Source organism: Labeo rohita, chromosome 3 (assembly GCF_022985175.1).
Source record: "Labeo rohita strain BAU-BD-2019 chromosome 3, IGBB_LRoh.1.0, whole genome shotgun sequence".
NCBI lineage: Eukaryota > Metazoa > Chordata > Actinopteri > Cypriniformes > Cyprinidae > Labeo > Labeo rohita.
In genome coordinates, this window is record NC_066871.1 from 19,646,720 (window position 1) to 19,670,534 (window position 23,815).

At 36.1% G+C, this 23,815-nt stretch overlaps 1 protein-coding gene across 13 annotated transcripts in view; it reads right to left on the minus strand.

Moving 5' to 3' along the window:
• Positions 1-23,815, minus strand: part of kcnc3a (potassium voltage-gated channel, Shaw-related subfamily, member 3a) — an 83,243-nt gene that overhangs the window by 52,616 nt on the left and 6,812 nt on the right. For all 13 annotated transcript variants that reach the window (XM_051099499.1, XM_051099546.1, XM_051099524.1 and 10 more), the window contains exon 2: positions 22,511-23,195. In XM_051099499.1, coding sequence (XP_050955456.1) covers positions 22,511-23,195 — 685 coding nt within the window. The remainder of the gene's footprint in view (positions 1-22,510; positions 23,196-23,815) is intronic.

A 23,815-nucleotide genomic window follows, 5' to 3' on the forward strand; every position in this document is an offset into this window, starting at 1 on the left:
TATTTAACAAGTGATTTGTTTAATATTTACATGTTGAGAACATGTATGGTACACTTGGAATAATTTTCTTTAACTAGAGGTTTAATAAAGAAAAAGTTACTTGAATCATGTTGTAGTTACATTTTCAAGTTGACTAGTTAAAAATAGTAAAAAAAAAAAAAAAAAAAAAATTTGAGAATCAGTCAAACGTTTTTGCCATATCGCCCAGCCCTAGATGACATTATTTAGACTGGTACTTAAAAAAAAAAAAATCAAAAACAGCATTTGAAATTCTTCACAACACCGTACCAGAAATCAAAACTATGTATCAAAGCACCTCTAAATAAACTTGTTTTAGGTTTAAGGGACTTGATGTCTATTTATATTACTTGTCTTTAATCTGGCAGAAAAAGGAACTTACTTTTGGAAAATCATTTTTAACACCGCCCTATTAAAAAGTCCCTCTTTACTTCAGGGGCTAATTTTTATGATATCTCAACATACGGAAAACAATAAATAAACACACAAAAAAAACATACAACTAATAACCATGTCCAATAAAACTCATCACTTCATCAAACAAATAAAATGCTTATCTCAGTATTTCTTTGTTTGGCTGGCAAATCACAGTTCTGCTTTTGTTCAGACATTTATAAAAACAGTTAATTTTGCTATTCACACTCTGAATATTGTTCAGAGTCTGCTAAATGCATAAACGCAAGTATAAATTACCTCATAAACACTTAAATGCTCTCCCCATTAAGCATTAAAAATATGTGCAATACCACTTGACTATTTGACATCACCCTACATCTTTATCCATCCCTACATCTTACTCTATTCTATTCTACTCTATTCTATTCTATTCTATTAATAGCTCACCTATCCACCTTTTTCCTGAGTAACTGATGAGTGGCACAATGAAGGATTCTAACTTCCATTCGGGCGCTTTCGTGTTCCAGTCTCCATAGAAATCCACATTAAAACGACTGAATTTAAACTTTTTCGATATAACTAAATATAAAAATGTGCGCAGGTATAATGTTATATATATATCGGAAAATACATTAATTTGACTAGAAACACCTGAGACCAAAAATGTAAAGCACCGCTCCAGTCAGGCGAGACTTCCATGTTCAGAAAAAGGTGGATACATACTTTTTTTGTCTTTTTTTGTTTGTTTATATACACACATTTGTGTATTTTATTCACATAATCTTTATTTCTTGTCAGCTTCTGTCAGCAAGAACAAATTCCTTGTTTGTGCAAACATACTTGTCAATAAAGCTCTTTCTGACATCCCCCCACAAAATTTCACCGAAAATGTTTAAAATTGTACCTTGTCACATTAATACTGTTATATGCTGTACATTATTAGGTCTAAGCAGTAATAAATTTCACTTGTGGATGAATAAATTTACCTCACGATAAACACTTTTGGTACTGCGTTGGCTTCTCCAATATAAAACCTGGATCCTGAAGCGAAACCAGTCGAGAATCACTGATCTAATCAAGCGCATACACATCATAAACACGCACACGCACGCCTCTCGGGGGGTAATTGGTACCACTCAGTGCTTGCGGCTGATCACTGCACTGAATCAGCAGGAAAAAAAAATCAATAGGATAATTTAAATGAAAAACAAAGAGTGGTGGAGAGGATTTAATTATAAATCAATTGATAAATCCATCGACTAAAAGCATCTCATTCAATATGTCAAAAATGTGCAGCCTTCTGCTATACGCATACCAGAGGACACGCAGCGGCTTACCGGACAAAATATCATATTTGGCCACTAATGTAATCTGCTAAGCAAGCATGTTAGCGAGACAGAAAGGGAAAGGTAGAGAGGGAGGAGGGGAGGGAGGGAAAAGCGCTCTGGAGCGTCACAGTAATGTATCGCCTCAAGCCCTCTCCCTCTTTTGCCTTACTGCACCATAATGACATGAACCAATGGATACCCAAGGTGGAAAACAGATGGAGGAGGGGCCCGAGAAGAGAAATGGGTGGGAGAAAGTAAAAGAGATGGGAGAGTGGGATGCCGAAACGGTCGCTTGCTAAAAAGAACCCATCCATAATGCAAAAAACACAACCTATAACGGGCATCAGACCCACTTTGAATGCATGTGCAGATGCATGAAGGGTTTAGGGGGTGTGATGATGGAAACAACAGAAGATCACAGCTCCGATGAAAAGGCATCAAATGAATGTCGAGGGGGGAGAAACGCAGAGGAGGGAACGGGCGATACGGGAGGAGGGGGAGCAGAGAGCGACGGCTCGTTCTGCTGTGTAAGGAGCAGCTCTGTGCGCCGAGCACTGATTGGTCGGGAATTCTGTGCAGTGGCTGGTGCGGAGCTTTGTAAAAATGACACGGACACCTGCCAGATCCTCCTCCTCCTCTTCTTTCCTGCAGCACACAGCCAAGGCCGTATAGCGCTAGGCTGCCAAGCTGAGATCCCCCCTATATCGTCAGCGAGAGACTCTGGTGCAGGGATGCTGGGAGCACCATCTCACACAACAAGCAAGCTCTTACACACCTACACGGCACGATGATATAACAGCTACAACTGGAGGGCTGAGAAAGAGGGTTTAGGGAAATAACTGGCAAGCACAAGGTTGCGCCGTAGCATATGTGTGGATTCATACTGTGTGTTGCTTCAGCTCACCAGGCAAGCAATTAAGCCATGCTGTAAAAATGTGGTAACACTTTATGATAATTTGATTTTGAATAAAATAAAAAAATATATATATCAAATATATATTAATAAAGGTTACACCCCTTAGCTGTTCTAAAATCACTTTCAACCACTGCTTCTTCGTGCTTATTGCTCATTATTGAAACATAATGATAATAACAACAACAATACGTTCATTATGCAATAATAATACATGCTATGATTTTTTTTATGCAGCCTAATTTTAAGCATGATTTTTTTGGCCAGCTGAACAAAATTACTTTCTGAATATATATACAGTGCTATTTAAAAGTTTGGGATCAGTAAGAATTTTTATGTTTTTTAAATAATTTTCTTATGCTCATCAAGGCTGCATTTTTAAATAAAAAAATATAGAAAACATTTAATTTTGTAGTATTGCAACTTAAAATAACAGTTTTTTTTTATTTTAATATACTTTAAAATTTATTTCTGTGATCAAAGTTGAATTTTCAGCATCATTACTCCAGTCTTCAGTGTCACACGGTCCTTTAGTCATCATTCTAATATGCTGATTTATTATCAATGTTGGAAACAGTTGTGCTGCTTAATATTTTTTGGGATTTTTTGAGACCTTTTTTAGGATTCTTTGATTAATAAAAAGTTAAAAAGAACAGTGTTTATTCAAAATGTTACAATATACACTACTATTCACAAATGTGGGGTCAGTAAACTTTTTTAAAAAAAGAAATCAATACTTTCATTCAGCAAGGATATGTTAAATGGATAAAAAGTGATAGAACAGACTTATATTGTTAGAAAAGATTTCTGTTTTAAATAATGGCTGTTTATTCTTGTTTATTACTTTTTATTCATCAAAGAATCTAAGAAAAAAGTTTCACAGGTTCCAGAAAAATATTAAGCAGCACAATAGTTTCAACATTGATAATAAATAAGCACATTATCAGATTTCTGAAGAATTATGAGACACTGAAGACAGCTAATGAAAATTCAGTGCTGTGTTACAGAAATAAATTATATTTGTAAGTGCATTACAATAGAAAACCAACATTAGAAATTGCAATATTTTACAATATTACAGTTTTTTTTCTATACTTTTGATTAAATAAATACAGCCTTGATGAGTTTTAGAGACTCCATTAAAACAAAAATCTACTAATCTAAAAATCTAAAAATCTTACTGATCCCAAACCTTTGAACGTCAATGTATAGAATTTCTCCATCAAATCTGTCCAAGCAACTCAAAAAATATAAATCATTATTATAGGTTTATGAAAGTGTATTTGGGTGATGTAAATACATCATTTGAAAGATTTGTAGCTTTATAGATAAATAGTTTTATAGATAAATAGCTTTAATGATATTACATAAAATATAAAATAATATACGTCACACCATCTTTGTCACTTTTAACTCAAAGTAAAATGTTAATTTATTCATAATTTCTATTTCTGATAAGCCAAAATTATTGTCAGGTAGGTTTGATTAGGCATTAAACTTGTGACCACAAGAAGAAAAACAGTGTTCTCTTGACATAATATCATGTTTATCATGAAAATTATTATGTTTTCACAAGTTAATATGTTGTGACTGCAACAAAACTAAGTGAATCAAACACGTCACTTCCGGTCACAGTACATTCATACCTAAAGCTTTTGCTAATGCTAATGAATAGAACCTTATTATTAAAGTGCTAGCGAAATAACATCATGTGGTACCATCAAAAATAACTGGTTTTACTTTAATCAAAAACATTTCAATATTTCATATGACTGAATCAAACAGATTGCTCTGTTACAAGAATAAACATCATTTTCTAAAAGCCAGGTTGATTTTTATCAGGTAGCTAAATATTTTAGTCTAAATTCACTTCTTACAGTGCATTTGTGAACGTGAACGAGCGTCAAAGACTGACATGGAAGAGAAGAAATTGTTGAATAAAGTCGTTTTTTTGTTATCTTTGCGAACAAAAAGTATTCCTGTAGCTGCATAAAAATCCGGTTGAACCACTGATGTCACATGGACTATTTTAACAATGTCCTTAATACCTTTCTGGGTCCTGAACACGTCAGTTGTGTTGCTGTCAGAAAGCTCTCGTATTTCATCAAAAAAATCTTTAATTTGTGTTCCGAAGACGAACAAAGGTCCTACAGGTTTGGAACGACATGAGGATGACAGAGTAAGTAATGACAGAATTTTCATTTTTTTTGGTTGAATTGTCCCTTTAAGCTTTATCTGAGTGATTTCCATAAGCTAACATAGGGTCAAACTCTATTAGGTATCTCCTTTTAGCATAAAACATGCAGGATTGCCTCTTGCTGTGAGGTGTACATGTGTGATGTCATCCTCTACGGAGGCCATTCCTATAATGCCGCTCATATTGATCTCTCACTGTCAGCTGAACTGCTGAGTGTACATGAATGAAGCTGTGAGAGAGCGTGTGTATTGTGTGACAGTGTTTGATTAGAAGGATAATGTGATTGAATGAGGGGGGGAAATAGCAGATGAAAGAAATAAGATAAGAGAAAAGGTGGACAGAGAGTGAGAGAGAGAGTGAGTATTGCCGCAACAGCCATCTGGGATAAGAGCAGGACAAGCTGTGCTCCACCCTCAACCCATCTCCATGTCCCTCTCTCTCAAGTTCTGGCAGGACACCAGGGTGGGGAGAAGGCCAGAGCCCTGGAACCCCAAGGGATCAGCATCTGGTACCTCCACCAGCCAGAGAAAGAGAGAAAGAGTGAGAGAGAATATGTTTGAAAGAAAGAGAGAGAAAGAAGTTTTTGTTTGAAATACATCTACAACTGTTAAATACATTTTAAAGCAGATTTATCTGAATTTATTTCTAAACATTGGAACCTGTGATACTTTTATCTTTTTTTTTTTGGGTTTTTTTTTGGATGAATAAAAAGAAGAGCATTTGTTCAAAAACTTACAACAATGACAAAGTCTTTACAATCACTTTTTTAAAATAAATTTAACACACCCTTGCTGAATAAAAGTATTAATTTCTTTCAGAAACAGAAATAACTAAAAAATTACCGACCCCGAAAAATTACAAACGATTTTTATTTAAAGATTTCAAATAAATACTGTTCTTTTGAACTTTCTATTCATCAAAAAATCCTGAAAAAAAAATTGTATTGTAAAAGTAAAAAATAAATAAATAAATAAATAAATGTATATATATGTATATAATTATTTTTTACAACCTTTTTGCTGAACTATAAATTAATACATTTCCATAATTTATTTCATCATAACTACATGCATGTACCAGGAACATTTTACAAACTGTATAAAATTTTTCACACGTTACTATTAAATTATTACTTCTAATGGTGTTCATCTTTAAATGCAACTTTCCTCCTTCTAGAACCTCACAAAAATATACGGAGATAATTATTTATTTATTTTTTTTGGTTAACTGAAATTAAGCTACAATAAAATTTTAATAATATATGAAAAACATTTAAAAACAAAAAATACGTAATGAGAATTAGAAATATTGTCTTGGTCAACAACAGAAATAAAGTAAGTTTAAGTACTAAAATTACTATATAAAACTGAAATTAAAAAAAAATAAAAAAAAACGAAAGCAATAGAAACATGAAAATAAAAAAGCACAATGTGAACATAAAAGTAACTCAAGTAACTCAGCTCATGTTAAAGTACTAAAATTACTCTGAAACTAAAATTAAAAAACAAATGAAAGCAATAGAAACATTAAAAAAAAAAAGGAAATATATATAAAAAAGGGGGAAAAAAACAAATACACAAAACAAACTTGCACTTCAGATAATTAAAATGATCTTATTCTTGATTTAATTTCAGCCACAGGTTATGGTGGGTTTTCAGAGTACAAACAAAATTTGACTAAAATTAGATAAAAATTTGACAAAATCAAGCTTGATGTAGCTGTACCCTAGCGGTTAGTGCTTCCTGTGCCATGGCAATTAGGCAATAGATTCATGTCTGATTTCCCCCTTTACATCTTTTTGTTTCACCAACAACATCCTGCACTCTCTACTGTCAAGACAACAACAAAAAGCTAACAAAATGAAGAAAGTACAGTGACTTTGAACTAAAACACAACAACCACTATGTGGCCTGTCTTGTGGGCGCTGGATGCTGGAGTGTTAGTCCAGTAACAGACAGACAGAAGCAGCACTGAGGTCATACGGCATGTGTACTCTGGATCCCCGATAACCAACACACGGACACAAATAATGATAGAGAACAGAGGCTAAGGGAAATTGAACAAGACGTTAATGGCAGCACACAGTGACTTGGTAAGTACATATCATTTGAAATAAATGAAGGCTAAAGGAGAGCCCATGGTCCAAGTGAAGAGGAAACACAAACAAACTAAAGCCAGAAGACAAATCTTCACTCAAACTGCACAGAAACAAGAAAAACAAAAACATTAAGTACAATGTGAACATGAAAGTAACTGTCAATCATTGGTAATGCTCTTTTTTGCCATTGTATTCATTCTGTTCTAATACTTTTCTTTACATTTAAAGGTTAAGTTATTCTTTTTTGATTCAAAGCAAATTCTGAATTGATGTTTAAAGTGTTTACAAGACCAAACCAATTTGATATTCATTTTAACACCAGTCGATATAATTCAACACTCTCATGTTACATCAATATGTATCTTAGCAAACATGCTTCATTCAGCAGAGACATGGAACAAGATCATATACAGCCAGATGTTATTATGTCTCTCACACACACACACACACACACACACACACACAAGTGATGGTCAGTTCTGCCGCTGAAGCAAAGCACTCTCTCCCTCTCTCACACACACACACAGCTCAGCACTTTAACAGATTAATTACAGTCAGTGACTGACAGGACGGAATGAACCCTCTCAAATCAGCGCATAAGAAAAGCAGCAGACACAGCGCCTCTTACAATCTCAGACATAATCAAACAATCCACCTGATTGCTTCTTCCCTACAGTGAGATCCAAAAGTCTGAGAGCACAAATGTGTTTTGCATTAACACCAAATTTGTCATGGCGAATTTTGCGCTCACTGGCTCCACAAGTTCGAGTGAAACCTGATAAGCATGTTCTCCAAAAGAACAATCCAGAGAGCTTCTTCTACAAAATCTGACCGTTTGTGCTAAAGTGTGTGAGTAAACATCTTTACATGTCTGTGGTGCGAGTGTGGATTGTGGTGTGGTGATCGACAGCTCAGGGAGAGTAAAAAAATGAACCTTTGAGACTGAAGATGAGTATATTGCATAACAGTAGTTGATGTAGTGTGATCGAGGTAGCTCGGGGATATAGACAAAGAGAGAGTGAAAGAAAGAAAATACACTATTGAGTGTTTTGTTTGGGAATGACGCATTGGATCTCATTGATAAAAACACGGAGGTTCTCGGCCTTACGGAGAACCAGAGAGTGACTCAACCTCCCACCAGATTCACACTTTCTATATATTTTTTTTTTCTAATATCCATTCATAACTTCAGAAATGTTGATGCCACAACAAAGACATGCAGAGAAGATCATTTCTGTAGCCTGTTCACTTAATGAGTATACACTACCTGTCAAAAGTTTCTGATGTCGATTTTAAATGTTTTAATGTCTTTTAAAGAAGCTCAGCAAGCGTGCATTTATTTGATTTAAAGTACAGCAAAACATTACAATTTTAAAATATTTTTACTATTTAAAATAATTGTTATGAAATTACAGTTTTTAAATTTGCCACTATCCTAGGCTTTGCCCTTTTGTCAGTAAGACTTTTTTGCTCATTAAAACAAATAAATTTAACATGCTCCCTTATTAGTTTTATGTACAAGTCAGAATAAGCATGTTGTCTGAATTTTTACATAAATATTGTGTTATACTGAATGACAATGTAACATTATTTCAAACAAATTTTGACATTTTCTTATCCAAAAACTTACTTAAAACCTTAAAAGTAGACACTTTACTTACATTTAATGTGCTTTCTATGGACATAAAATCACTTTTGTAAATTTCTTATGATGTGGACATCTTAACGTCTTTGAACCATATTTACATATACATTTTATTATCTAATTGAATTAGAAATTTAGTTTTAAGTACCTTTTTGTCTAAAACTGCTTGTGTACTGCACATTTGAGGTATTGACAAAGAAAACATGCAAAATCCATCTAACTCCCTGACATACACAAAAACCACACACTCCTTCCCTCTCTTGGACGCACACTCACTCCATCGAGGTGAAACAGAGGAAATAAGTAGCACAGCATTTTTTTTCTGCTTAGTATTCGATCCTGATAACTGCAGCACACTACACACATTTGTCCTTGCAAATTTTCCGTCTCCCTTCCCCTCTTCATCATTGCGCTCCTCGTAATCACTCCATCCCAATCTCTTCCCATCTCTCGAACACTCTCTCCTCCTCGCATGTCACTTCTCTCTCCCTGTCTGAGCTGTAGTTTGGCAGTGTTCTCCCTCTCCCTGTACTCTATGCCATTAGCTGGGATGACAGAGTGCCTTTCCCTTTGTCCTTAATCCAAGTGAGAGCCCCACTCTGAGAAAATGCTAAAAGCTAGCATGCAGTGGCTAGTGCCAAATGCACAAACTTCTTTTAGATGTATGCATACACAACTATAGCAGAAAAACACCCAGATGTGAAAGCGCACATACTGACACCTGCGATTTACATAGCAACTTAACTCAACATAGCAATTTTACCAAAGAGCCAAAAGTCTTTATCTCAGAACTCCTTCACACACTGCAAGACGTGGTTTTCCAACATACTTCAACTTGTCTAAGGCTACGTTCACACTGTCAGTTTTTGGGATTGACAACAACTTACAGGTGTGAGTCTCGAAATGTCCCGTTCCGTGTTCCGAGAACGTGGTTGTGAGCTCTGAAAATTTACAGATGTGAGTTCGACTATAGAATACGGTTGTCACACCCGTAAATAACCGCACCGTGTGTGAACGTAACCGTATTAAGACTGATAACCGTATTCTGCTGCTGTGTGAGTGTGATACTCTGGTCATCTTTCCTTTGGTTGAATGTGATGGTTTGTTTTTGTAACCATCACCAAGCTGTCTTAAAGGGACAGTTCACCCAAAAATGAAAATTTTGTCATTATAATTACTCACCCTCAAGTCCTTCCAAATCTGTAAGACCTTCGTTCAGTTTCAGAACACAAATTTAGGTATTTTTGATTACATCCGAGAGTTTTCTGACCCTGCATAAACAGCAAAACAACTACCATGAATGAGCCTGAAGTGTGAATCTGTATTGGGAAAGGCACTGAAAATGAATAACGCATTCTATGGAGCCACCAAAGCAACATAAAACTGTACTGTAAAGGAGCAATAGGACTGATAGGACTGATAGGACTGATATGACGATGAATGATTTGCATTTCCTAAGCACCACTGAAAAACATCTAATGTTGTAAAATGTGTGGTAAGCACTGCCGCTCCATAGTATACACAGAATACGTGTGATCGCAAATCTTGAAAAGGAAAAAAGCGAGCACGCATTCAAAAGCAATTTCACTACCCCACATATTAATAGTAGATGTTCGGTGCCCACAATTTATATATACCCAATGGGGTGGGGGGTCTGTCAGCCATTGGCAATGGATGATGGCATCGTCTGTCGGCTCAACCCTCACTGACAATGTTTGCTTTTGTGTTATGCTGCATCCACACCACTAGGCACCAGTATACACCCAAAGGCAAGCATAAGTCTGCGTAATGTGAACAAAAAAAAGCTGCATACACCTGTAAAGGAAATATTGCATTTCATATACGTCACCCATCTTTATTCTTTCACTGGCCACTGCTCGTCTTTTCTCCCTATCATTTCTCGAACAAGATCTTCGTCTCTTCATTTACCACCTTATCTTTGCTCTCATTCAGTCTCACTCCCTCATTTCTCATTTGCAATTCCCCTCTCCCTTTCTTGCTCCTCCATCCAGCATGCTGCAGTATTACCACCATCAGCATCTTATGAGCACTGCTCTTTCTCTGCTCGGTTCCAGTGCGCTCACACAGACACACGAGCATGCAATCTAGCCACATCCATGGGGAAAAAGCTTATCTAAAACTGGCAGGGAAAAAAAAATCGTTTCATAGTAATAGTCTGGTGTGTGTGTGTGTGTAATGGAATGGCAGCGTCTTATTGGGATTAAAATGACAGAACAAGGATATTCTATATATAAAGTAAAAGTGTCGTGATACATTACAGCACCATGGTTTCCTACTTCCCCCATTCCCTCATTCTTTCTTTTTTTACCCTTACTAACTCTCCTTCTCATTTCCAGCCACAGATCAGTTTCTCCTGCCCTGTGCAAAAATGAAGTCTTGTGGGAGTGTGCCTGAGAAAACGCAAGGGATTTGGTGGGAAACGGATGGGTGGGGGTGGAAAGAGAGAGAGAGAAATAATCTGTACGTGTGTCATATATGGTGTTTCAATGTGAGACCGCAGAGTCCCCCTTGTGACTACTGTATATTTTCAAGTGCCATGAGCACAGACATCCAAATAGATGTTGTCACTCTGGGATTGTGTCGGTTTTTCTTACTGTGAGTATCACTTATGTACTCACCCTCATGTCGTTCCAAACGTGCATGACTTTCTTCTGTGAAACATTTTTAAAAATGTCTTTTTGTCCTCATGAAGAAAGTCAGTGTTGTTTTGCATTTTAATGACTTCAAATTATAGGAAAAAACAACTGTTCAAACATTTTTTTTAGGGATAGTTCACCCAAAAATCATTAATTACTGTCATTAATTACTCACCCTCATATCATTCCAAACCCGTAAGACCTTCGTTCACCTTCAGAACACAAATTGAGATATTTTGATGAAATCCGAGAGCTTTCTGACCTTGCATAGACAGCAAGGTGGAGACTGATACAGAGGAGAAGAAATTGACAAATAATGTCATTATTTTTGTTTTCTTTGCATACAAAAAGTATTCTCCTAGCTTCATAAAATTCAGGTTAAACCATGATGTCACATGGACTATTTTATCAATGTCCTTACTTTCTGTCTGGGTCTTAAATGTGGTAGTTGCATTGTTGTCTATACAGGGTCAGAAAGCTCCCAGATTTCATCAAAAATATCTCAAATTGTGTTCTGAAGATGAACAAAAGTCTTACAGGTTTGGAACGACAGGAGGGTGAGTAATTGTTGACAGAATTTTCAATTTTGGGTGAACTGTCCCTTTAAATATTCACAGATGTTCCACAGAAAAAAATGAAGTCATACAGGTTGAGGGCCAGTTAACACAGTAAAAGTACTGATTTTTGGGCAAAATGTCTCTTTAAGTGTATTACTTAAGTGTAGTTAAATTCTCCTAAATGGCTTTTCGTTTTATTTTTATTTTCAGACACAATAAAGCAATTCAGAGACAAAAAAAGACAAGTAACAGCACAAATCTAAGTGGAAAAAAATCCAAGATGGTGGATAAGCGGAGAAAAAATGAGAAAAGTTTTAACATAAGAGTGTGTGCAGTCATTTTTAACTTGAATGTGGCTTCCAATAACAGCCGCTTATTGTAACCTCAGCTTAAGTTGCAAACTTTCAATTATCATCATATTTTAATTTAATACAGTAATCATAAACACACTGGTTTTTGTGCAAAATTTTCCCTTTTTCTTTTTTTTCTTGTTATACTTTTACAGTCTACTGCACTTTGTTATACTTTACACTTGGTTACACTTAGATATTTACCTATAGCTGCTAATGAATAATATGTCTTGCATATTCACAGGAAATAGCTCACTTCTGCGTAGAAAAATAAGGTGGGTAAACACTGTATCTACCAAAAAAGTAGATGTCTATCCAACTTTTTCTTCAGTGCGGAAGTAAGCCTATGGACAAGGCTTCCAGTTCATTAGCCGCTATAGGGAAATAACAAGCAGAATAACAACTAGGGGTGTGACAAGACACTCATCCCACAAGACAACACATAAGACTGGGTTCATGAGATTTTTAAACTTTTTTTTTAAAGAAATCCGTAATGAAATATATAGAGAAAAACTGTATTTTATTCAACTGAAAAACACAAAATGCTAAAAATATAGGTGCGTTTTGAAATGAACTTGTACTTTATGAAATTAAACTTCTATTTTAATTAATTATATGCAGTAATAAACATGTAAACTAAAGCTGCATGATTCTGGATTTTTTTTTTTTTTTTTTTTTTTTTTTGATAAACTGAAGATCACGATTCTCTTACGATTCTAAAGAAAAAAATTAAATCTAAACAAAATAACGTAATTTACTATTGGTTCTGACAAAATGTTCATTGCTCAAGTCTTTTAAAAAATATATTCAAACAAAATAAAAAAAAAACAAAAAAGAAATCAGTGTCTCAATTAATAAAGACTTATTTGACTATTGGAATCTCCTGAATGAATGATTCAATGATAAATACTTTTTTAAACATGCAGTTGTCGCTACCTCCTGGCGAAAGAGGATAAGCGTTACAGTACATACAAGATACTTTCGTTTTGATCGCTGCTGTAGACAATATTTTATATTGTCTACAGCATATATATTATATATATATTATATTTTATATTATATTATATTTTATTCCAGTACTTCTGTTATTTAAATGTCTGTAACACTGAAATAATGATCATTATGTAGTTGAAAAGACCGTTTGTGTTGCTGTTTCTGGATCAGCAGCAGCATGAATGCAGATTTGAATGTCTTTAACACCTGTTTCACATCATAAGTGTCAGTGAAGTGTGAGCAGCGTGATGTGAAGCAGTCGTAATAGACACGCCAAATCATCGTCATTCAGGAATAAGATCGCGTGGGTGTTTGAATAGTGAACAATCTTTTACCGATTAATCATGCAAACACTGCTTTGCGAGGATATCGTCACGTTCTCGTGAGACCAGTCAGATCTCGCGAGACACATCGGATTGCGCGAGATCTCGTGCCATGAGATCTCGTCACATCCCTAATAACAACATGCAGTAAACTGTAAAACTGTTTGCACTACAAACCAGTGTGTTCATAAATAAGATAATACACTAAAATAACATGGTAATCAAAACGAGCTGTTTTGTACAGCTAAAAATAGCTGGATGTGGATAAGAACGGAAGCCAGATCCATAAAATTTACATACCCACTCTTACAGGAAGAAAAAGATGTACAGTACTGAAGTATAGTCTATAGTAAATAAAAAAATAAATTGCCTGTAGTCAATGAAAATTGAGTGTTTTGCCTAATATTTGTGTTTGCTAGCTTGTCAACATGCCAATTATGAACTCCATTAAAATAAATTGTAAATTAAATCTCCTGAATAGAACGACAGATAAATTCAGCATTTGACCTGTAAACCGTAGCAGCGTGCTAAACACAATAAAAATGATGTCTGTGGGTCAGAAGAGTTAATGTCCCGTTGGGCCGTCATGCACCTCCGGGAGGTGTGTAGGGCTAAAACACAAGGCTTTTCTTGTTCTGTTTTTAGCCGACTGTTCCCCTGTGACCAACGAGTGCTCGAGGGAACGGGGTTTTCCATTTGCCCAGCTAACAAAAAGCTGCACTGCTGCAGAGGTTGACCAAAATGAGAAGGCATTGCTGGACATCCTACAATTACGTTGGCAGTATAATAATCTTGCAAAAAAAACCTAATGTAGGTGGTTTCACACTGATAACTCATTGGCTCTGGCCTCGGCTGCTCTTCAACACCTATTTAAAATTCAAAGTAGGAGTGCTGCACCGCATACGGCGCCATTTAGGTACAAGCTCGCTGGCTGACTAGACTTTAGGGTGGATGACCGGCTCACTGGGATGTTGATGCAGTCTAGTCTAGCAAACAAAATCTCTTGAGCCAGGAAAAGATGCCTTGTAAAAGCAAATACGCTGCAACTCGAACAGACTCATTCACCGGTGAGCTGGACAGCGGCCAGCGACGGAGGGGGAAAAAAAAGCACACTGCGACTGTAGATTCAAGCGCATCCAGCGCTCTACCTCTCATTCACCGATTTATTGGTCTCAGCGTGACTGGTTCAATAAGCTTTATTATCATGCACTTTGCTGCTGCAATGTGTGGCCAGAAGACATGTGCAGTACAGATACTGCATAAAACCCAAGTCGCCCTGGTGGTTCGCTTAAGCTTTTGCTGCCAGGATTGTGTACGGGAGAAAGAAGAGGCCTGCTTGTTACTGAGAGGAGCGAGATCTTGTCCCACATATCTCCTCATTTTCTTACTATATTTAGCGATGTAGTAAAAGTGGAAGAAGGGAAACAGTGGGGGAAGATCGGAGGTGTGTTCATGGGTGCCAAAAGCGGTCTCATCTGAACAGAAGCATCTACAGCCAGACAAACTCTGCTTACAAATGAGCATGATCATTACAGAGAACACAAAAGGTAATTGATACTTTTAAGGAACTGATAAACACAAGCCCATTTAGAAGAAAAAGCTTGCGGTTAAAAGGGAAGCATCTGAAGGAATTCGATCACACTCGATGTGTTGTACACAGAGGGATGCTGTGGTCTACGCGGGCCTCGAGGATGCGCTCCAAACGTGTTTGCAGTGAATAAATCAAATGTTGCAAAGGAAGCAAGGAGTGATATTCATTTGCCAATGCATGCAAGGAGTGACACACTTTTCAAATAGTTTCAAGTCCCTGGAGACATTTAATTATTTTTTAGTTATTTTTGGCACCACTATTCAGCATTCAGTGTTGCTAACTGTTTACAAACACCTGGTGGGGAGACAGTACTATATGATGGCTACGGGACATTTGTGCTATTGGGAAATCCAACGTAAGTCATTCTGGTGATTTTTTTCTCTGGTTTTCCCACATTCATTCATTCAAAATATTAAAAATGGATTTTAAACTAGTGTTTGCGGATATGCTACACTTAAAATTGCTTTTTATTCATCATACAGGGAATTAAATATTTGTATTTTGCATAGAAATTTGATTCGAACATAAATTATAAGCTTATTTGTGGTCTAACTCCATCTTATTTGTGTTTGAGCTTTTCTCATTCAAAAGTATGCTACAAACTACATTTAAATGATCTGTTATAATTTAAAGTTCCTCGGGTTTGAACAGAGCTAGGAAAAAAGGTTTTTAGAGAATGCTACTTTGGCTTGGAATTATTTACAAAGCATATTAAAGCTGACTGTGCTTATGTCATTACATTAGTTTAATCTACTTTTAACAAACTGTGTGTTTTATCCTCTGGTAAACTGTTGCTGTGATCTTTGTGTTTTGTGTTATGGTGTAAACTTGTATATTTTATGGCCAGGTCACTCTTGTAGAAGAGATTTTAATTTCATCTATTTTTGGCTGTTAATTTGTCTTTTAAATAAGTTCGTTTGCAGGTATGCTAGACATAAAAATGGAATATTATTCATACGACGCACACGTCGTGGTTCCTTTAGTAAACATGCAGGGGAGACTGATATGGATAAGAAGAATTTTTAAAATAAAGACATTATTTTTGTTTTCTTCATAACATTATGGTTGAACTACTTGTCACATGGACTATTTTACCGAGTTGCGTTTGCAGTCTATGCAGGTTCAGGAAGATTCTTAGATTTAATCAAAAATATCTTAATTTGTGTTCTGAAGTTCATCTTGAAGGTCTTACGGGTTTGGAACGACATGAGGGTGAGTAATTAATTACAGAATTTTCATTTTTGGGTGAACTGTCCCTTTAAGGCCACTTACTTTGATTAGAATAGAATTAGATTAGGATAGGAGTACTGCCAATGCAGACTTTATTCTCTGGTTATCTCAGACATTTTTTTCACAGTTTTTTCTACATAATTTTCCCCCAATTTATCTTTTATAGAAAGGATGATCAAATGTTTGCAGGTATGCTGTACCTTAAAACGGAGTGTTGTTCACAGTGGGAATTAAATATTGATTAGAATATTAGGTTAGAATATGAATACTGACAATGCAGACATTTTTTCCCCAAGTTTTCTCACAAAATCTTCCCCTAATTTATTTACTTTTTTCATATATGCAGAGTTCATTTGCAAAAACAGATAACTCTGTTTTTATTCATTTTCATAAATCCTATTTTTTATTGAGTTATCTGTAACATGAACACTGTAATAAATGTATTGGTTATTGTTAATTCATGTACATTAACTAACATTAACTAATGGAACCTTATTGTAAAGTGTTTCTGGACGATCAAATGTTTGCAGGTATGCCTTACCTAAAAAGGAGATGTTGTTCATGAGAATTAAATATTAATAAGAGGAACAGTTTTGAAGTCATATAGAATATTTTATTAAAATATAATTACAGGCAATGCTGACTTTTTTCTTCAGTTTTCCCACATAATCTTCCCCCACTTTATTTATTTATTATTTTTATATATGAAGAGTTCATTTGCAAAAACAGATGACTCAGTTTTTAACCATTTTCAAAAATCATGTTTTTTCATTGTGCATTCCAATTAACCTTAATCGAACTGCAGTTGGGTTATTTTGAAGTAAAAATAACACAAAAAAAATAAATAAATAAATACAGCTAACTAACACAATAAAATACACAAAAAAACATGATAACATAATAAAAAACATGATTTTTGAAAATTAAAATGATCTTTTTTGATATTTATTCATCATTTGCCTTTCAGAAAAGGATGATCAAATGTTTGCTCGTATGCTACACCTAAAAATGGGATATTATTCATGCTGAGATCTAAACGTGACCCTGGACCACAAAACCAGTCATAAGGGTCCATTTTTTGTAATCAGGATCTTTACATCATCTGAAAGCTGAATAAATAAGATATTCATTGATGTATGGTTTGCTAACATATGACAATATTGGCAGAGCTGCAACTATTTGAAAATCTAAAATCTGAGGGTGCAAAAAAAAAAAAAGAATCTAAATATTGAGAAAATCGCCTTTAAAGTTGTCCAAATTAAGTACTTAGCAATGCATATTACGTTTTTCACACGTGAAAAATTAAGATATATTACCGGTATTAAATTTTCAAAATATCTTCATGGAACATGATTTTTATTTAATATCCTAATGATTTTTGTCATAAAAGAAAAATCGATCATTTTGATCAATACAATGTATTTTTGGCTATTGCTACAGAAATACACGCTACTTAAGACTGATTTTGTGGTCCAGGGTCACAAATATTGGTAAGGTGAACAGCTTTTTGTTAACCCACTTTGATTAGAAATAAAAATAGATTAGAATAGTACTGACAATGCAGATTGTCAGTGCACTTATTACAAAAGCGGCGTTAACCTCGGGAAAATCACATGTGAAATAACCAATACTGCCTTTTTATTGGCTCTTGTTTTAATTTCTTTAGAAATGTATTTTTGTGTTTTTATTCCTTTGGTTGTTATTAATTGAGCTATATAAATAAAATTGTTAATTGCCATTTCAGCATAGCTCCTGTAGTGAAATCATATTTGTTCTGGTGACAGTACAATCAAACATAGGTGCGCACGCCACAATAATGCCGTCTAAGTAGGAAACTCACTAGGGTTTATGACACAGGCATCAATCAATGGATGATCTACTAACACCTTACACATGCAGAAGCAATTATTAAGTGGCGAGTATCATGAAAAATGCAAAGAGTCAAAACAAACGTACATTTTAAATGCATACCGTAACATGTACCTGAGGCGAGGTGAATTGTGACGTTAATTAAAGGCTTTCTGCATATATATATTTACGCGTGGGAACAAACTACACAGAGAACTGCAAAGCGGGATTATTTTGACTACGGGCTGTTGCTAAGAAACGCTGCTAGAGCTCTGTAGTTCATTTAATAGTTGTTCATCCTTATCGAATAGGATTTTGCACGTGAATGACTATGTACCCGCAGGTTGTTATCCATCCGCTCATACAACATCCACTACCAGCTTGAGATGATGAACAACACTAAAGCAATTCCGATCATTCTGTATACTGTGCATTTGCTCCTTACGTAATTATCTTTAAGGATGTTTTATTTTGTGATCTTTGTTACTTCTTTTTGTATTAACTTGTCATACAACTCCAGTGTGCAAAGTTTTTTTTTTTGGTTTTTCCTCTCCAGGTGATGCACCTTCTGTTGTAGTTCACATAAATTACAATTGTCAAGTTAGAGCTCAGGGTTTTCAAGGGACCCCCCAGGAAGCCACAAAATAAAATAAAGTTAACTAAAGTTAAATAAAAAAATAATAATAATTAAAATAAAATAAAATAAAATAAAATAAAATTCACAAAATAAGCTGTACATTAAATTCAATTAACTTTATTATGGGTAGAAACAACACTGTCCACTTAATAGAAAGTAAATATTTGTCATATAATTTTATATGCATTTATATATATATATAGATAGATAGATAGATAGATAGATAGATCTCACAATGTAATATAATATATGTACATTAAATTCAATTAACTTTATTATGGGTTGAAAAACACACTGTCAACTTAATAGAAAGTAAATATTATTTTAAGAATTAAAATATTAAATATTTATATATAATATATAAAAATATCACATATTTTAAGGTAAACCATATTTTATATTAATTTATTTTAATTTATATTTTTCACAATATTACTTGTAAAATAAAATAGAAATAGAATAAATAAAATAAAATAAAATAAAATATTTATAACTCACAACTTTATTATGGGCAGAAAAAAATACACTGTCAACTTAATAGAAAGTAATTTTTCCAATAATACATTATATTAGTGTATGTATATATGTATGTATTGTCAAATAAAATCAGGTAAAATATTTATAAATCACTAAATATCTTGTACATAAAATTTAATTAACTTTTCTATATGTAGAAAAAAATACACTTTATAGAAAGTAATAATATAAACCATAAAATAAAATAAAATAAAATAAAACAGCAGTACTCTAATGGTGGGTATGAAAAAAACTAAAGTAAATATTAAAGTAAATATTTTCCAGATTTATAATATTTTTTCACAATATAAATTACACTTTTATGTTTTAAGATGGGGGTCCCTCGCAAGCCATTCATCATATTTGGGAGTTCATGGAATCAAAAAATGTGAAAACCCCTGAACAAAATGATACTGTAGGTTGTTAAATGTAGTTAATTGTTATATGAATCCTTTAATCTGGCCAATGAGGAGTCAGTGTTTGCTACAACTCTTCACCTATGTACGGGCTCAACGGATCATCCAACTTAAACCAGGGATTTAACCAGATACAGCTCTCAGTCTTGCCCTCATAGATCAACTCAAACACTCACGCTATTTATGTTATAACCCCTGACGCCACAGTCTTTTGAAAGTCAGCATGTACTTTAAAGACACCTTCGCCATCTTCGCAAGTGCTTGAAATGAAAACTGAATCAGTTAAAGATGTAACCACAAATCTAGATAACACACACCTTGCCTAGATTTTAAAAAGTGACTACCAGCATTGCTTGCATGCACACAAACAAATGCACAGGCTCTGCCTCTGTTGCTCTGCTATTCAGTTGCTCTGCAGCAGAAATCAACGCGCAGTCAGCTAGTATGAGACGCCGCAGTGTTACGCTATAGCACAGCGAGAGAAAGGGACACGGAGGTTGTAAGTGATGATTAGCAATCCGGCACGAGGCCCTGCACCCATACAGCAGCATGCTAATAAAACACTATGTGTGTCACGGTTGATAAAAGACCTCCGTTCAATGACGACGCAGTAAAACGATGACGGCATCTCTCCCTCCCCTTGAGAACTGGGTAACTTACAATCGCAGACACTTCAAAGAGCAATTCTGCAATCAACTCCAGCCCAAAATGCAAAGGAAAACTGATCAGTTAAATGGAACCCTGGGCTCGTTTCAAGAAAGCAAGTGTGTATCGACTGCTCGTGACTATGATCTATTGACCCAGATGTGCCGCGGGAGATAAATATCTTAAATAACCAGCCTGCGCTGATAAAGGAGATAAATGGTCGCTGTTCACTAGCTCGTGAATGACGTTCTGAGGCTCAAAGGGTGAACTGCCTTTCATGCGCTCTGGCTGAAACATCTCTTAACCAACAAGGGTCAGTGAGTTACTTAGTTCTCCTGAAACTGTTAAAAATAGACAGGCAGGACAAATAGGCGAGTAAAAAAAGTTTGGGCTGCTATTTGCGTAAAGTCTATGAATTCACATATCCTTATTATGCTCATTATCCCCAAACTAGGATCCCACGTATGGCATCCAGGAAAAAAAAAAATCTAATTTAAGCTTCAGGTTTGGATGTGAGAGCTAGGATGTAGCGATTACCGGGTGATTGTGGTGCCAGTGACATACGGGGCTTCTGCTGAGTAAGCAGGAATCTGATTCAGTTAAAAGTAAGACCCATGGGAAACTCAGTAGTTCCTGGGATACCGTGAAGATCCTGTGCTAACAAAGTTGGATGCACAAGCACAACCTGATACCAGTAACTTGCTTTGATAAGCTAGAATTTTCTCAAATACCTTGCCTGGGTAAACACATGTGACCCTGGACCACAAAACCAGTATTAAGTAGCACAGGTATATTTGCAGCAATAGCCAAAAATACATTGGATCAAAATGACCGATTTTTCTTTTATGCCAAAAACCATTGGGATATTAAGTAAAGATCATGTTCCACGAAGATACTTTGTAAATTGCCTACCGTAAATATATCAAAACTTAATTTTTGAGTAGTAATATGCATTGCTAAGAATTCATTTGGACAACTTCTCAATATTTAGATTGTTTTGCACCCTCAGACTCCAGATTTTAAAATAGTTGTATCTCGACCAAATTTACGATATAACATGTATGATGTATAAGTCACAATTTAACAAAAATGACCCTTATGACTGGTTTTGTGGTCCAGGGTCACATTTATCATCATTAACGTGATAAAATACACACTGAACAAAATGACTAAAAAGTTTGTGAGCATAAAAACATGCTTACTGTTAGGCATGAATGTTTCAGCAGAGCTGTAACAAGTGGAAAAAAACGTTTTTCCAACATAAAAAACATTCAAGATTTGCAAGGTAATGCAGTTCAGAGCCAAATCTCAATAGTGCCCACTTCAGGGTAAATGCCCCGGTGACGTTCAATATCACAGGGGTCTGCCAGGTACCGTTCTGCAGTATAGACAACGGCGAAATGTACAAACACGTTGCGCATGCGCAATGACCGGCGGTTGAGATATAAATGCGTGTCTCGTAATTAAGGGTTTATTTTGCAATAATGACAGCCTGATAATTAGTGGTCTTGCTAGACGCCTAGTCAGCAAATAAATAGGCATTAAATATTGATTTGAGTGGAAAACATTTGATTAGTGACCACGACTGAACACGACCGCATCTCTGTAGGTAACGGTCATTTTTAAGAAATGTTTGATCTGTGAATGCTGCGACTGACGTAATAGAATCAACTTTTGTTGCCTAGAAACCCGAGTAAACTGAATAACAACGTTCTTCAAATCACTTCAAATGAGTGAAGGCATCATTACATAAACAGCAGAACCAGAAAGGTAAGTTTTAAAAAACGCGACAAGTGCTGAGGAGGCGACTGCGCATGCTAAAAGCTCAAGACGCAGTGTTCACCGGCAAATAATGCGCGGAGAGAGTGACAGCGAGAGAAAATACTGCATTTATCAGAGAGTGACAGAGAAACGAACCCGAGTCTTTTTCTCTCCAAAAGGAGTTGACAAACTTTCCAGAAGTTGTGCCAAGCACGACAGTGAGTGGACCATTCTGACTCTTGGGAACCAGTTCATGATGTACACGAGAAATATCAAGTCAAATATTGGCTGAACATGTATCACAAGGAGGAGGATGTCTTAAAGTGAGCTCACATCTGACACTGACACGTTTAGTCAAGTATACTAAGAAGATGCCGGTACACTCACTCACCCTGGCGTATTTGGAGGAGTAGGGGTCCTCAAACAGCGCCCAGATGCGGGGTTGCCAGGTACTCCACCAGCTGGGGTTGCGACCATCCTCCTGTAGACACAACCTCTTCAAGTCCCCGTCCGCACCTCCCGTGAGCGCCGGGTCGTCCTCTGGCGGGTCGGGCTCGGGCGTCTCGAAGCTGTCCAGCGCTTCCTCGGCGTCCCGATGCTGTCGGTAGTTCATCCAGCAGCAAGCCTCCACGTCCGTCTCGTCGATACCCCAGAACGCGAGCTCCTCCTCGAAGAGAGGACCGCAGACATCGTTGGGACAGTGCAACTTCCCTGTGCGGTAATAGTTGAGAATGAAAGCAAAGGTGTTGGGGTGACGGTCAAAGAAAAACTCGTCGGATTTGGGGTCATAGTCAAAGTTACTGAACGCGTCTGGCTCCGTGAGCCAGGACAAGCGGGTCCCAGGCAGCGTCTTCAGCGTGCTGCGGTACGTCTCGTGCCGAATCCCCCCGCAGTTTATCACTATTTTCTCGCTGTCTGACGGACAAGTCATGTCTGCGCTGTAACATGCTTTGTTGGACGACTTGTTCCCACCCTTGCGCCCTTTGAAAGAGGAGACACACACCGAACTGAGCATAGAGGAGCAGGGGGAGGGAGAGGAGGAGAGAGAACCGAGCGGGGAGGGGGGGAGGAGGAGCCTGCGGTGGGAGAACAGAAGAGATGAGGAAAATTAGTGATGCTCATACTTTTTTACATTAGCAAACTGGTCAAGTAACCTGCTTCTAACTCAACACACCATTAGTTCTTGCACCGGGTACTACATTCTTAAAAATAAAGGTTCTTTATTGGCTTTTATGATTGCATGAAGAACATTTCCACTTTGTTATAGTGGAAAAGGGTTCTTTAGATTATTAAAATGCTCTTTGCACTAAGAAAAATGGTTGTTTTAAAAACTGCTCACTGAAAGGTCCTTGGGAAACCCAAAACTGTTTATGCCATTACTGCAAAACCCCCTTTGGGAACCTTTATTTTAAAGAGCATTAAGGTACTAATATTTACCGTTTAGGGGTAAAGGTGTAGGAAATGTGACCCTGGACCAGTCATAAGTAGCATGGGTATATTTGTAGCAATAGCTAACAATACAGTGTATGGGTCAAAATTATTTTTCTTTTGTGCCAAACATTATTAGGATATTAAGTAAAGATCGTGTTCCTTGAAGATACTTCAATTTCTTACTTTAAATTTCCTACCGTGAATATATCAAAACGTAATTTTTGATTAATAATATGCATTGCTAAGAACTTCATTTGGACAACTT